Below are 15928 nucleotides of genomic sequence, written 5' to 3' on the forward strand. Positions count from 1 at the left end.
TAAATTCAGCCTAGGTTTAGTTTGAGCGAGAACCAACTTCAGCAGTACTGAAGGATCTTCCTTTGAAGGTGATGAGTGCGTGGGTAGCAGAATACAGGTAGCCCTTGATTTACAACCATAGTTGACCCCCAAAGGTATGTTGCTAAGTTAGAAATTTGTTAAGTGAGTTTTGCCCCATTTTATGATTTTTCTTGCCATATTTGTTAAGTGAATCGCTGCAGTCATTAAATTAGCAACATGGTTGTTAAGCGAATCTGGCCTTGCCATTGACTTTGCTTGTCAGAAGGTCGCAAAAGGGGACCAAACGACCCAGGGATACACTGCACCCATCCTAAGTATGAACCAGTTGTCAAGCATCTGAATGTAGATCACGTGACCCTGGGGATGCTGCAACGGTCATAAGTGTGAAAAATGCTCATAAGTCACTCTTTCCAATGAGGTTGTAACTTCAAACGGTCACTAACAAACTGTTGTAAGTCGAGGACTACCTGTACACCACTTGGGACTGTGGGCTCCAGTTGCAGTTTCATTTGGGGGGGGTAGACTTTGATCAATGTTAAATCTTAACTTCCACCTTTTCTGAAAGGCATTATCTTATTTATTAAAAGTGATTTAGTGGGTTAATAAAACTGATATGGCAGCTGGCCTTGCGATAACAAATTATTGCAAGTCCCTGAGCAGCTTAATCATATCATTGCCTTATCAGCTATCATTTGTGTTGGCATATGCTCTAGTCAGGTTTGCTTGCAGCACAGGGACAGATGTTAGTGCACATGGAAAACGAGGGTGGGAAAAATCAGCCTGGCTGTTTCTTCCTGGAAGTTTTAATGAGAAAGCTAACAATGAGCATCACCACTTTTATTTCTTTCCAAGCTAATACAAATTAAACAGATCCAGCCTACCTTTTTCTGCCAGTAGCTCTGTTGCTTTTTCCAAATTCATTATAAATCTATTGCGTACATCTGTGTGTCTTTGATGTGATACATGACATCTCTGTAGAATCCCATTGATATGAAGTGCATCATGAGTGTGTGTGTGTGTGTGTGTGTGTGCATCATATACATATGTTTGTGTGTGTGTGTGTTATATGTTATAAATTTTATATATATAACTCATGTTTATAATAGTGGTGGGTAAAGACCTCTATTCCAATTTGTTGGAGATCTGATCAGTTATTTCTCCTTGCTTCCAAGAAATGAAATAATTTGACTCTGTTTTCCGAGTTAGTATAATCTTTGGAACTTTTCGCATTGTGCAGGGAGCAGGAAAGAATGAGTTTTTCCTTTTCTCTGTGATACCCCAGACACACAACCTGATATAAAATGCTTTCAAAGTCAGAAGGCAGGGATTGGGACAGAGGGCATGCCTATGTTGGATGGAATAAAGTGGAGATGGTGGGCCAAACAGCCTGTCCTGCATTAGCAAAACACTATTTCAGATGCTATCCACACATTGGGACAAGCAGGATGTGAGGATCAATCCTGAGAAAAATTTTAAAATGTGCAAAGCACAGCTCTTTTTTGAGACAAGCTGTCCCAAATCCTGGCACATAGAAGTACGATTTTTGTTGTTGTTGTTGTTGTTGTTGTTACACTGTCACAGAGTCAATCTCCTGAAAGTCTATCAGGGTCTGATACTCTCCGTAAAGAGCTAGTAGGTCAAAGTATAATTTTGAAGCTTTAAATTTCTGGGCAAACGTTTTCAGTGAATATATGGTACTGTTTTAATTATTGTTATTAGCTGCACTGAGTAGTAGATAAGTTGGGATAGAAATGTTTTAATTAAACAAATGAAATAGTTCAAAGTAAGTTTAGTAAAAGAGGTTTCAGGGGTACAATATATGCAAGATGCATACATTTCAAGTCTGCAGGAATTATTATTTTTTCTTATAACCCAAGGATCTGTGCAAAACATACCCTTTCAATTGAACAAGTCTGGGCTGAAATATTTGAGTGCCAGAAGTGAACTGAGTTCCTACTCCTTTTTCACAAATTCTACTTCTGGTTGTAATTTCCATTCCCATTTTCCCATTACCAAAATTTTGTGACATACTGTAAGCTTCCACTTATAGAACGTGCATAAAATTCAATTAAGGAAATGTATGCAGAAAACCAAACTTTTAAAGAGTTCATAAAAATGTATACAGGTGTGTAACGTGTGTGTGTACAGGTAGTCTTTGACTTACAACAATTCATTTAGTGGCCATTCAAAGTTACAACAATACTGGAAAAAAGTGACTCGTGACCATTTTTCACATTTACAACCATGGTCACATGATCAAAATTTGGATGGTTAGCAACTGACTCATATATTTTGCAACCTTCTGACAAGCAAAGTCAATGGAGAAGCCAGATTCACTTAATAACTGTCTTACTAATTTAAGAACTGTAGTGATTCACTTAACAACTGTGGCAAGAAAGCTCATTAAATGGGGCAAAATTCACTTAGCAACCTTTCTCTTAGCAACAGACATTTTGGGCTCAATTATGGTGGTAAGTCAAGGACTACCTGTATGTCTGTTTGAGGAAAGAGAGCAAGATACCCACAAACATAAGCAGAAATAAAATGAACTTTTGGCACCATCCATCAGGGCACTTGTTTATGTATCTTTGTTAATACCTCTTCTCTCTCCCCCCCAACAGATATCACTATTACGGAATTGGCATCAAAGAAAGCAGTGCATATTATCATTCTGTGTATTCTGGCAAAGGTTTAACAAGGTATGTTTTTTTTAAAAAAAAACTTTTTTCAAAAATGTAATCCATAAAATGTTAGATGATGAACAAAGATGAATCAGTTAGGACCAGTCTACACATGAATGTTTATCATTTCAATTTTCATCACATGAACTGCCTGTTGCTTGGTGATGTCTAAATGGTTCTGCTTTTTTTGAAGTAGTATATAATGGTTTGCAAAAACAGCAAATTGCCTGCAAGAAAATAGCACGTGAAGCAATTTCAAAAAACTGAATAGCTCACTTGATCTGTGAACAATCTGTGTGCAGATACTCAAATCTTCCTAAGATTTGATGGTAACAATGCTTTGGTTATTAAAGAGTTGATGCTTACCAGTGTGTGCATCCCATATAAAGAAAAACAGACAAAACAGACAAACCAAACAAAGTCATTACTAAAAGCCAACATGGGTTTGTCAAAAACAGAACATGCCAGACAAATCTTATTGCATTCTTTGAACAAGTGAGAAAATTAGTTGATCAGAGGAATGCTGTGGATATAATTTACTTGGACTTCAGTAAGGCATTTTATTAAAAAAAAGTAGATCACAAACTGCTACTTGATAAGATAAAAAAATGTGTGTTAGACAGCATCACCACCAGATGGATTCGTAGCTGGCTGACCAGCCATACTCAGCGTGTGATCCTCAATGGAACTGCATCTACATGGAGGGAAGTGTGTAGTGAGGTGCCCCAGGGCTCTGTTCTGGGCTCAGTGCTCTTCAACATCTTCATCAACAATTTGGATGAGGGGATAGATGGGGAACTCATCAAATTTGCAGATGACGCCAAGCTGGCAGGGATAATCAACACTCCAGAAGACAGGCTTAAGATACAGGAGGATCTGGACAAAATGAAATTCAATGGTGAAAAAAGTAAGGTTCTACATTTAGACAAGAAAAACCAAATGTACAGGTATAGTATAGGGGGTACCTTGCTCAATAGTAGTAACTGTGAGTGGGACCTCAGAGTCCTAGTGGACAATCACTTAAATATGAGCCAGCAGTGTGCTGCAGCTGCCAAAAAAGCCAACACAGTGCTAGGCTGCATTAACAGATGGATAGAATCAAGATCACATGAAGCATTAATACCACTTTACAATGCCTTGGTAAGGCCACACTTGGAATACTGCATCCAGTTTTGGTCACCATGATGTAAAAAAGATGTTGAGACTCTGGAAAGAGTACAGAGAAGAGCAACAAAGATGATTAGAGGTTTGGAGGCTAAAACATATAAGCAACAGCTGCTGGAATTGGGTATGTCTAATTTAATGAAGAGAAAGACTAGGGGTGACATGATAACAGTGTTCCAATATCTCAGGGGCTGCCACAAAGAAGAGGGAGGCAAGCTATTTTCCAAAGTGCCCGAAGGCAGGACAAGAAGCAATGGATGGAAACTAGTCAAGGAGAGAAGCAACCTAGAACTAAGGAGAAACTTCCTGACAGTTACAACAATTAACCAGTAGAACAACCTGCCTCCAGAAGCTGTGAATGCTCCAACACTGGAAGTTTTTAAGAAGAAACTGGACAGCCATTTGTCTGAAATGGTATAGGGTTTCCTGCTTGAGCAGGGGGTTGGACTAGATGACCTCCAAGGTTCCTTCCAACTTTAATGTTATGATCTGTTATGATTTTCATACATCTTCTGCCTGATGAAAATGGCTTTACTTCTCATCACTTAACAACCAAATATCTTGGGGGGGAAGCAGATCCTTGATATGCATGTATATTTTAAAAAATAAATGTCATATCAATGCTTTGTGGTGGTATGTACTGTAGTAAAACCACAACATACTACAGTTGTCAAGCAGAGGACAGAATTATTCTCTAGGATTGAATTAATTTGACTGCCTGAAGCCTGCTAATTCTGCAAGATTTTTTCCTTAATAGTTCTAATTATGCCAACTTGCAAACACAATAGATTTTATCAAAGGTTCAAAAATTTAAAAAAACCCTTATGGTCTAAAATTACCTATTCTTTTTTCCTAAAAATAAATGCATTAAAAAAATTAAAAGAAAGGTTAAAAACTAATACAAACTAATATAGAGTTAGGAGCAATGGAAAAAGAAAGAAAAAAAAATCAACAAGAACCAAAAATGCAAGATACTATGAAAAAGTAAAAGAAAAAATAGAAAAGAAAGCAAAAGATATAAAGAATCTTCTTTACAATTGTTGTAAGTGCGGTTATAAATTGAGCACTTTCTCTAAAGTTACTTCATGACTCTCTATAATCTATCCTGTCTAACCATGAAGTCATATTTTTCTCTTTCAAGCAGATTGTTGGGGGCAATAAGCTGACTTTGTAATAATGCTGCTTGGGGGGGGGGCGAAAGCCCTAATAAGCAGGCATATACATAGAATGAAGGCTATTGCTAAGCACATTGGTTTGTGCTTAAATTGTAAGCCGCCCTGAGTCTTCGGAGAAGGGCGGGATATAAATGGGATTTAAAAAAAAAAGTCCATAAAGGTTTTCAGTCAGTATGATCATTCCTGTTGATCACATTTCCAATGTAGATTTGAAGTGTCTTTATAGATTCTAGATTAACTAGAAAAATTAACTATTCCTATAAATATTTGCAGAGATACTGCTCACCTAGCAGTTCAAAAGCATGCAAATGTAAGTAGATTAATAAATACCACTTCAACGGGAAGGTAACAGTGTTCCCTGCGCCTTTGGCATATAGCCATGCTGATGAAATGACCACGGAAATCGTCTTTGCTGGCTCCCTCAACCAAGAAACAGAAATAAGCACCATAGCCTGGAGTTGAACACGACTGACAGGAAAACATTTACCTTTACTTTTGTTCCTTATAATCTGGTATTTGATGCTGTTCTATCATCACAGTAAACTTTAATCTAATATTCTTTTCTGAAATATAAGTAAAACATTTTGGTTTTCCAAGGTTTTCTGGAAGCAAGTTGAAGAATGAGGTGAGTACCACTTCAACTTTGTTATTCGATCTTTTAAATGTGCAGTGATAAGAAAAACTTGACAAACACAAATCTCTGGTTATTCAATTGTAGATGTTCCACACACAGAATAAATTGAGGAAGCTGCCTGAGTGATACTGAAAAAAACCACTGGCTTATTTAGCCAATATTTATTTATTTGTTTCTCACCCTGCTTTGTGATGTATGAGATTGAAACTGTGTTCTTCCCTTTGCCAAACAGTGCTTTGCCATTGTGTTTAGCTTTTTCCCACTTGCATAGTCCATACATCCAGGCTACTTCTTTATATAGATGGAAAGTTTTTAAACTCAAATAGAAACTCATGCTGACTAGAGGTATGAATGGTTAAATGTAACCTTCTCCAGCCAGCTATTTTCTGACTGGATTGGATTTCAACTCCCATAAACCAACGTGTGTGTGTGTGTGTGTGTGTGTGTGTGTGTGTGTGTGTGTGTGTGTGTGTGTGTGAGAGAGAGAGAGAGAGAGAGAGAGAGAGAGAGAGAGAGAGAGAGAGAAAGCCTGGTGTTTGAAAATTCTGAAAGAAATGAAAGAGTGAGAGAATATAAAGGAAAAGTACAGGATCAAGATTTTTCTTCCATTTTTCATTTTTTTGTGTGAAATATGGTTATGATTCATAGAGTAGCCAGTGTAGCTACTGTTCATGTTGGGAGGTGCATGCAATAGAGACATTTGCTGTCTATGAAAGTATTATGTTTGCCAAAGAATTAAGGATGGTTCTCCATTTGCTGCCCTCAATATTGCTCACAAAATGGCTCTGGAGTCTACATATGACTTCTGGAGTCATATGTAGAGCGGGATATTTTAATCTAAACCAATGTTACTGTATTAATTAGACATTTGAGCTTCTTTTAGAGAAATATTTAATCAACAAACTAAGGGTTAAAGGATAGAACACAACACTTTCCCTGATTCTGAAAAATCCTACCCTGACAGACTCCATCAAGAGAATGATATCCTTAGTGTTCCACTTGGTACAATGTGATTAAGTGGGCTGACAGCATTATCACCACTTACTCTCACATTGTCATGTTTTCAAAAGAAATGTTACTTGTTAAAAGAATCAAACATGTAACTGAAACACAAGCTTCGGGATATGTGAATGTATTCATTGTAGCCTTGCTGTCACAGAGTTCCTGCCCTTTCACTTTATTTTCCATTTTATGAAAATTTCCAGAGTGTATTTTATCGTGTACTTGGAAAATAATATTTTCAGATTGGTCTTATCTTTTTTTAAAAAAAAAATCACCACATACTAATAGGTAATTGTTCAACTGAAGCCATATTGACTCATGACAGCTTTTAAATGACCTAATGTTTATGTCAACATACAATGGGAACTACACATCACTTCTTTCATTAGCTCCTTATCTGTGTTTGAGTAGCCTGATGTCCAGGCTAGGTATAGCTTGAATAATCTTGGTTTCTTTACTATAAAAAGAAGTGTGCCTAAACTGTTAATTGAAACAATTTCTCGATTGGAAGACTGGCCAAAGATAGAGTGCCAACCTTAAATGGATATTAGTGTGAGACTGCCTACGTATAATAACGTTCAACTGAAATAAACTCAGAAGCTATATGTACAGATATATACATGTAAAGGATAATTTGACAAAATAAATTATGACTTTGTCTTACATTATTCATATTTTATTTTCTTGGCTTAATGGTATAAATTATGAGATTTGAAATAGGAAACATCCTATTAAAGTAGTTCAGAAGAGATTTACTCAGTTTTATGACCTTTACCAAAGTCCATCAGTAATTTTCATTCCATTTCTTTGCTGATCTTTTTAAAGAAGAATCTGAAAATATCCACAGCTTTATCCAAATGTATAAATTAAAAAAAATATTTTTGGCTGTTTCCATTGTTTGGTTCAGCTAAAAAGTGGACCCCCTACCATATGACTTAAAAGTACTTCTTAAGAATTCCAGGAAATAAACTCATGCTATCACTTATCATCTGGGTCTCCATCTTTGTTGGGGACAGGAAAGGATGCTTCCATATGTTAAAAACAAAAAAGCCAGAACTGAGTCGATCTTCAAAATAAATATCTCATTTGATGGACTTCTCAAACTTGGCAGTGCCCAAGCATCTATGGGAATGTCTGCTATGGGCCCAAAAACTAAATGGAGATTTTAATGGGATTCCCTTTTGGGAAATGTAGGTGGGATTATTGTTTGTTTGTCTTGTTTTTGTGATTCCTAGATTTTCCATTTCTGGACTCACCCAAATACCTGTTCTATTTCTTGCTCTTCTCTCCTCTCTTCATCTTCTCTTTTAAATGACAGATCTCAAAAGCTGAATCCATTATGCAAATTTTACTGATATTATAATGGATATAAACATTAGAATTTCTTTTGATGGGAACATTTATTTAAATAGTTTCAAGTTATGTATTAATATGACAATTAAAATATTAGACATAAGTGTTAAAGGCTAGATCTGCGAACTCTGCAGTATGACAGGAATAATGCAGAGAATAAGAAAACGATGTTAAAGGCTGGATGAGGGGTCTTTAGAGAACACTTAAAGGAAACAAAATAGCATACATGAAAATGTTTAAAATATATTTCAGATTTTGTATCTTTTCCTTCCCTCTCCTTTTGTCTTCCTGACCTTTGTTGTTGACAGAAAAAATGTAAGGCAGAAAGGGTTGATGGCAGAACCTGTTTATTCTTGGAAGCATTTCTAATTTACTGCATTTCAATTATGAAGGAGAAAAGAAACAAGTCTAGTTATCCAGCAAAAATACCAAATGGTCAATCTGAAATAATGTCCAGTATATATATATTTGTGGCATACATGCTGAAATTCCCAATATCTTCTGGTTCTGATAGAGTCTTCAGATGAATGCAGGAGAAGGTTTGATATTCTTACAAAGGGAATAATAATAATAGAAAGTTCAGCTGCATGAACACAAATCGGTGCCCGCGTGATATTGAGCAATCTGATTATTTGTATACAGTTCAATAAGAGGATCACTATAGCATATTATGAATATGCATTTGTAAAGATATTTCATATATTTCAGGGTGGCTTTACACGGAAATATTCTTTAAGCTCCAAAACGGGGACTCTTCTCCCAGAATTCCCCAGTGCTCAGCACCTTATGTTGGACCAGTGTATCTCTAAAGACAAGGTAAAATGTGAAGTGTTTGCATACTAAACTGACTTCTAAATTTGAACTTTTTATTTCACCTCTCTTCTCAAATGATTCACTGTAGTGATATGAGACAGCTACAAATGTCTGTAATCAAACAGACTTGACTGATTTATAGAGGGAACAAAACTTTACTATCGCCCTTTAAAGGGTTTTCCATTGGAACAGTGGTTGAATTATTTACATATTAACTTGCCTAATATTTTACAAACAAAGGGATTTGTACTGACAAAGGCAAAACAAAGAAATAGTTAAGGGTCCTATGCATTCAAAATACCAATGGACTAATTTAACACTGATAAGGCAGAAGCAAATTATTTGAGGCAAATTACGAAGTGGGTTTTTCTACTTTTTTTCTTTTATTCAATGAACACAACTTAGCACTTCGGTATTTCTTTATCATCTGATAATGATGTACATGTCACTCTGACTCTTAAATAGTGCTCTTAATGTGGCTGATTCCTTGTATTTCTTTGTGAAGAAATGCAGATGACTGTTAACCAATTTTAAATAATTATTTCATAATTATTGAACCAAATAAGACTCAAAATGTCCTTAACCCTATAATTATGAACACAAAGGGATACACACACACACGTATACATATATGGATACTGTATTAAAATACCAATGAATAAATCAACATTATTTCAGTCTTCACCAGTATAAAATATAAAAGAATACAAAGGTCAGTAAATTGATTACTTTAAATATATACATAAAAATATATATTTACTATAAAATACTCATTTTATTGTATTACATATAAATAAAGGTATATTCAAAAGTATATACATGTGCACATATGTACAGTATATGCATGTGCATATTATACATACTCGCAAACACATATAAACATACATACAAAAGGATAAAATTTGTAATGATCTAATATCTGTAAAACACTAAAAAACTAAAAAAACTTAAAACAATCTGACCTAATCTTAACCATAGAGTAATACATAGCCAGTTAAATTGTTAATAAATTATTTTATTTAAAAAGTTAATAAAATCATAATATAGTCTTTAAATAGGAAATCCAAATATCTAGGAACTGTGCTGAAAAATAGAAATATTGAATAAACTGAGTCACTGCTTACCAGCAATCTCTTCTTGCCTTATTAATGTGTAGGAGTAATAAGTGAATAGTAGAACAGTCTCGTATCCTTGTGAGGAATGGCTTGAGGAACAAGTGCATTTGAAACATCTCTATAATATGTACTGTGGAGGAAAATATGTTCATTAGTGAACATGGTCACCAGGACATTGAGTACATGAGCCATTAAAGGAATCTTCCTGTACCTTCCTTTTAGTGCAGGGGTCCCCAAACCCCGGTTCATGGACCAGCACCGGGCCGTGGACCAGTACCGGGCTGCAGCATGCCTGAAACCGGTCCGCGCAAACAAGCAAAGCCCTATTTGCAGGATGCAGACAGTACATAAAACCACCACCACCCCCAGTCCGTGGAAAAACCTCTCTCCACGGAACTGGTCCCTGGTGCCCAAAAGGTTGAGGACCTCTGTTTTAGTGCATCTGAAACATAGCCACGTTTCTGTTTAAGAAAATCTGTGTCATATTGGAAACAGATACTAGTGTGCATCTATGACTTTCACTCATAGGAAGAACTGGGACTAAATGTATCTTAGGAGTAGCCTTTTAAGACCTATAATCTGCTCATATCCCACTGAAAGTAATTATATTTACAAATATGATTCTCGAGGTGATATGCATGATAGGTTTAAGTAATACAAATACATAAACTGATGAGATTTAATTCCCAAATACAGAGTAATACCCATGTTAGGACAGTCTGAGTATACATCTCATGTAAAGTACATATTTAATTGTTAAATTAGATCTAATCTGCATAGACAAATTTAGCATGAAAGAAACATTGTTGACAATAATCATCAAAATTTTATCTATGTATTTTGTAATTAATGTTAATAGAGGCCTGGATCAGTAATAGTTTCTTGATTTGATGATACATTTCAATAATTACTGGATTATATTAAAGAATGGAACTCTACTGTCAGTTACCAAAATATCTTGCTGATTAAAATATAGGATTTGATTTTCAAATAAAATTTCAGTTTGCACATGTTCAGCTCCCTCATTTTTGCAATAGAGTGGGCTCTGCTGCTCCCACAGCACCAGCCACGCCGGTTCTGGCTCCAGGGGAGGGAGCCCACCGCCAACACCCTTCGCACCTGTGACTGCAGCAGCGCTGCCCCCCCACCCCCCACCCCGCCTCCTGCACCTGCCAAGATGAGAGTTCCGGTACCTTTTTTTTTTTAGAAAAAAAAGCACTGGATGTGGCAGTAGGGATAAACAAGACTGGGACAGCGAATTCCATTGTTTAAAGTTTAAAGTCCTATCCTATACAACTGACAAAGAGCCATCACTAGAAGTAGATTAATGGTCTTTCCATGACTAAGTTAATCCCATGAGTCATTATTCTTTTAATTTTCAATCATCTGAAATCTATCCTCCCTTCCAAACACAAAATGTTACAGAAAGAGATATAAATGTTTTGTTTAATGTAACTTTGTTTTAATTTTTAATTCCTAAAATAGGTGGATACCCTTATCATGATGTACAAAACTCACTGCCAATGTGTCCTTGACAATGCCATTAATGGAAACTTTGAAGAGGTAAGACCTCTACAACTATAGGTTAATCTGTTCCTAATATAAGGAGCGTGGCCAGAAACCTCACTCATATTTGCTCTCTTACATCTCCTTCCTAGATCCAACATTTCCTACTACATTTCTGGCAAGGAATGCCAGAGCATCTTCTCCCCCTGCTTGAAAATGCAATTATCCTTGACATCTTCTGTGTTTGCGACTCAATACTCTATAAGGTCTGTTGCCTTCTGTCATACTAAATGACACTAAATTGTACGATTTAATGTAGCTGTTGGAAGAATGATTAAATAACTAGAAAATTATTATACTAAAAAAAATTAAAATAAAGCATGCAGTATTTTTTATTAAATCCAGTTTTGGTTTTGCCCTGGCTTCATCTACTTCTCCACATGCCACTGAAGTAAGTGATGCAAACTGCCTGAGATGCATTTGAAACCACCTCTGGTTTAATAAGTAGTTGATGAGCAAAGTATCCCAGCACTTTGTTGTGTTGATAGTCTTCCAAAGTTCCTTGAACTGACTCAGGAAGACAATTGAGTCTTTAAACTTTACCATTTGGGTGCATCTTTTATTTCATGTCAATTTTCCTGACAGGAGGAGCCTCATGCAGTAGATAACTGAAGCCATTTTTAAGTTTGGCCTAGTAGATTGCCTTCTAATAGGTTGCAATGCACCCAACTGTTTCCAGCATTTCAAGACCAGTTTGCAATTTACACCTGACAGTTTGTTGTTCTATACATGCACATATATGCACTTCTACCAAGGGCCTCATATTACTGAAGTAACAATATGTGAGCCAATATGAGCAGGGAAGTAAAGTGAAGAATTCAGCCAAAAACTGCATCTTTTGCTCAGATCCTGTACTGAGCAAAAAATCATGTGTATGATGACACAAGAAGAGTCATTAATTAATGCATTCTTATTTGCAATGGGGTAAATTTTTATTTGCAACAAAGTAGTAACAGGGCCTGTTAGCCTGATTCCATGCACTTTATAGCATTGTAGAGATATTAATTTTCCTCCTTCTGTATTCAAGGTCCTTATAGATGTACTCATCCCTGCAACTATGCAAGAAATGCCAGAAGGGTAGGTAGCACTGTAGCTGAACTTGTTGAAAACATAAGATCAGTATTCTGATAGTTGAAACCTTAGAATAATATTTTTGCTATTTTTTAATACAACAAATTCCCGTTCTTCAGTATAAATGGTATAACTATAGTATAACTATCTCAAGAACTGCCAACTGAACCTGGCTAGTTGTTGAGATATATGGGAGAATTCCTTTTAAGAATGCCATTCACTGGAGAAAAGGGCTTTCTTTTCCAAAATATGGGTTATTTTTTCTTATAGAACCAGGATTGTTTTTTTATTTCTTGGCTTTTAGAAAATAAATTAAGGTACATCTCTTTTAGTCTTGCACCTGGCACTGATGATAATGAAATGTCTGCAAGAACAGGTTCATTATTTAACTGGACAGTCACTTTTGGGGCATTATCTGTACTAGAGAAACATTTATTGATAAGATTGTGTGAGATGGGGACTTATTTGATGACATTTCAAAATCATCAAAGTTCAAAGTGGACCACAAAAGAATTAATAATAGTACTTGTAAGGCCCTTATTTTCATTTGGGTTTCAGTTCCCCAGAAGTTCATATTAATTTATGAAGCTTGAGTCCTTTTTTAGTATCAAAAACTATTCTAAATGGGCATTTATAAAGGCTTTCTATTGTTGAAATCCCACCATCCACCTATCAGATTGCCTTCAAAATTTCCTTTGCTTCCCTGCATGGGTTTGCAGGTAGCAGCAGATAGATAAGCAATAGTTCTGTGGCATAGGGAGTGCCAGTCTACTTTTTATCATGAACAGCTACAGTGGTCCAATAGTTTACCCTCATTTGAATCCTGTTTTATTAGGAAGATGATACTTTCTGTCTCCATTCTTTTAAGTTCTGTTGTAGAATTAAGTATTACCAAATACTTCAAAAGTTTAGATTGGAAGGGATTGCAGTGTTAGTAGCCTATTTATTTAGTTAAAATCTGTTGTTGTAATTCTAGGACAAATCAGACAGTGGAAATTAAAGTTGGTATAATGGCATTGGCACAACTTGTTATAATGATGTTTGCCATACTGGAAATCCTTGTTCCCAGTCTTACACATCTAGTTTTCTGGTTCTGGTAGTGTAGTTTTCCTATTAAATTCAGACTGTAAAGTCTGATTTGTGTTGAGCTATCACTTTTCTGGATGAAGCTGTTAATATTTTTAATCATATAACATGAACATATCCATGTCATTTTATAGATAGATTGCAAACTTCTTATTTTTGTTTCAGAATATTGGCTGATATAAGAAATTTTGCTAAAAATTGGGAACACTGGATGATTTCTGCACTAGAAAATCTACCAGAAGAACTTGCAGCAAAGAAATTACCGATTGCAAGGAGATTTGTATCTTCCCTGAAGCGTCAGACCTCCTTTTTACACTTAGCCCAGGTAGAGCTTAAGTAATGAACGGTACAGCATTTATTTTGTAAATTCAGTAGGTACTGTATGTACTCAAGTATTTGCAGAAATTCCTAGTAGAAATGCTATGAAACTATACTGCAAATGCACTGCAAATAGCCTTATTCGAAATAAGAGGAGAGAGGTACAAGCCATTTATCTCCTCCAAAAATGCATTCATATGTCAGGGCTACTTAAAGAAGCAAGATGAAAAACTTTTAGTAATAGTTCAAAACTGATCTGTATTTGCTATTCTCCCTCTCTCCCTCTCTCTCTGTGTCCAAACTGGCTCCCATATGGGAGTTCATTTCATTTCAATTCATTTCAGTTCATTTACTGACTGTTCAAAGTTACAATGGCACTGAAAAAAGTGACTTGTAACAATTTTTCACACTTATGACCACTGTAGTATCCCCATGGATGTGATTTAATCACGTGATTAAAATACAGATGCTTGGCAACTGACATATTTATGACGGTTGCAGTGTCCTGGGATCTTGTGATCAACTTTGGCGAACCTTTTGACAAACAAAATCAATGGAGAAGTTAGATTCACTTAACAACTGGGTCACTAACTTAACTGCAGTGATTCACATAACAACTATGGCAAGAAAGGTCGTAAAATGGGGCAAAACTCAACAAATGTCTCACTTAGCCACAGAAATTTTGGGCTCAATTCTGTTTGTTAAAAGTCGAGGACGATCTGTGTTGGCTGTCGAGGCTGCTAAGATTTAGTTACCAATCTGATAGCACTTTCAGCAATGTATTAATTTCGTTAAATAAATCACATGATATTAATATTCAGCCAGCAAAATAATCATATCCGACCATGAATAATTTTTGAAACGCAGCTGTGCTCTGCCACTGCTACTCCATCAACAGAAATTCAGGATTTTTCCTCTGTTTTTTTCTTCTTCATAGATTGCACGTCCCGCTCTCTTTGATCAACATATAGTGAATGCCATGGCTGCTGATATTGACAAGGTTGACCTGTATGGCATTGGATCTCAGGCACTTCTCACTGTCTCAGGAAGCCTGGACTCTGAGGTGGAGGGCTACACCGAATGTAAGCTTCTGCTTGCATTTGAAAAGATTGTGTTTCTCAGCCTTTCCCAAGGCCTTCGTTCTGTTCTGTGAAACTGGACTGCATACCCGAACTTGCCTTATACTTTCTATATCCGATATGATTCTGTTTTGCATTAGAAGCCAATTTAAAGCAAAGCTGGCTTCACACATACATCAACACGGACTTATATGCAGAAATATCCAATTTACTACACCTGTCTGAAATTCCCTGGTCACAGGAGATTCCCAGTTCGATTCAATAGCATAAGCAGCTTTGGATCAACTTTCCCATGGCCTGCAAAGAACTGTCTTTGGCCCTAAAATTTCCCATAATTTAACACGTGGATTAAAAAGTAGCTTGAAATATTAAAATTCATAAAACAGGACATATCTTTTGGAAAGTGTATACAGGTAGTCCTCGACTTATGATCACAATTGAGCCCGCTGTTGCTAAGTGAGACATTTGTTAAATGAATTGACCCTGCAACACTGCAGCTACCATAAATATGAGTCAATAGCCAAGAGTCTGAATTTTGATCACATGACCGTGAGGTTGCTGCGATGGTTGTAAGTCTGAAAAACAGGCATAAGTCATTTTTTCAGTGCCGTTGTAACTTCGAACGGTCACCTAAAGAAACTGTTGTAAGTCGAGGACTATCTGTAATCAGCTGTTGTGTATGTTATTTGAAATGTTAGTCCCTTCTTCCTTCCCTTCCTCTTCTGCATAGCTGTTTCACATATATATGTTGAAATAATTTATCAACTTGTATATTTCTCCAGTGATTACTTCTTTATATTTTTATTAATATCTTTGTGTCGGGCCCTATTCTTTGATTCTGTGTATGGCA

At 36.2% G+C, this 15928-nt stretch overlaps 1 protein-coding gene across 1 annotated transcript in view; it reads left to right on the forward strand.

The window, feature by feature from the left end:
• RFX6 (regulatory factor X6) overlaps positions 1-15928 on the forward strand; it is a 46823-nt gene that overhangs the window by 14702 nt on the left and 16193 nt on the right. Inside the window, exons 5-12 of the mRNA XM_081335352.1 lie at positions 2643-2720; positions 5639-5666; positions 8739-8846; positions 11444-11521; positions 11617-11730; positions 12552-12601; positions 13847-14006; positions 14937-15081. Of these exons, the coding sequence (XP_081191478.1) occupies positions 2643-2720; positions 5639-5666; positions 8739-8846; positions 11444-11521; positions 11617-11730; positions 12552-12601; positions 13847-14006; positions 14937-15081 (761 nt within the window). The remainder of the gene's footprint in view (positions 1-2642; positions 2721-5638; positions 5667-8738; positions 8847-11443; positions 11522-11616; positions 11731-12551; positions 12602-13846; positions 14007-14936; positions 15082-15928) is intronic.

This window comes from Vipera berus (assembly GCF_964194415.1).
Source record: "Vipera berus genome assembly, chromosome: 1".
NCBI lineage: Eukaryota > Metazoa > Chordata > Lepidosauria > Squamata > Viperidae > Vipera > Vipera berus.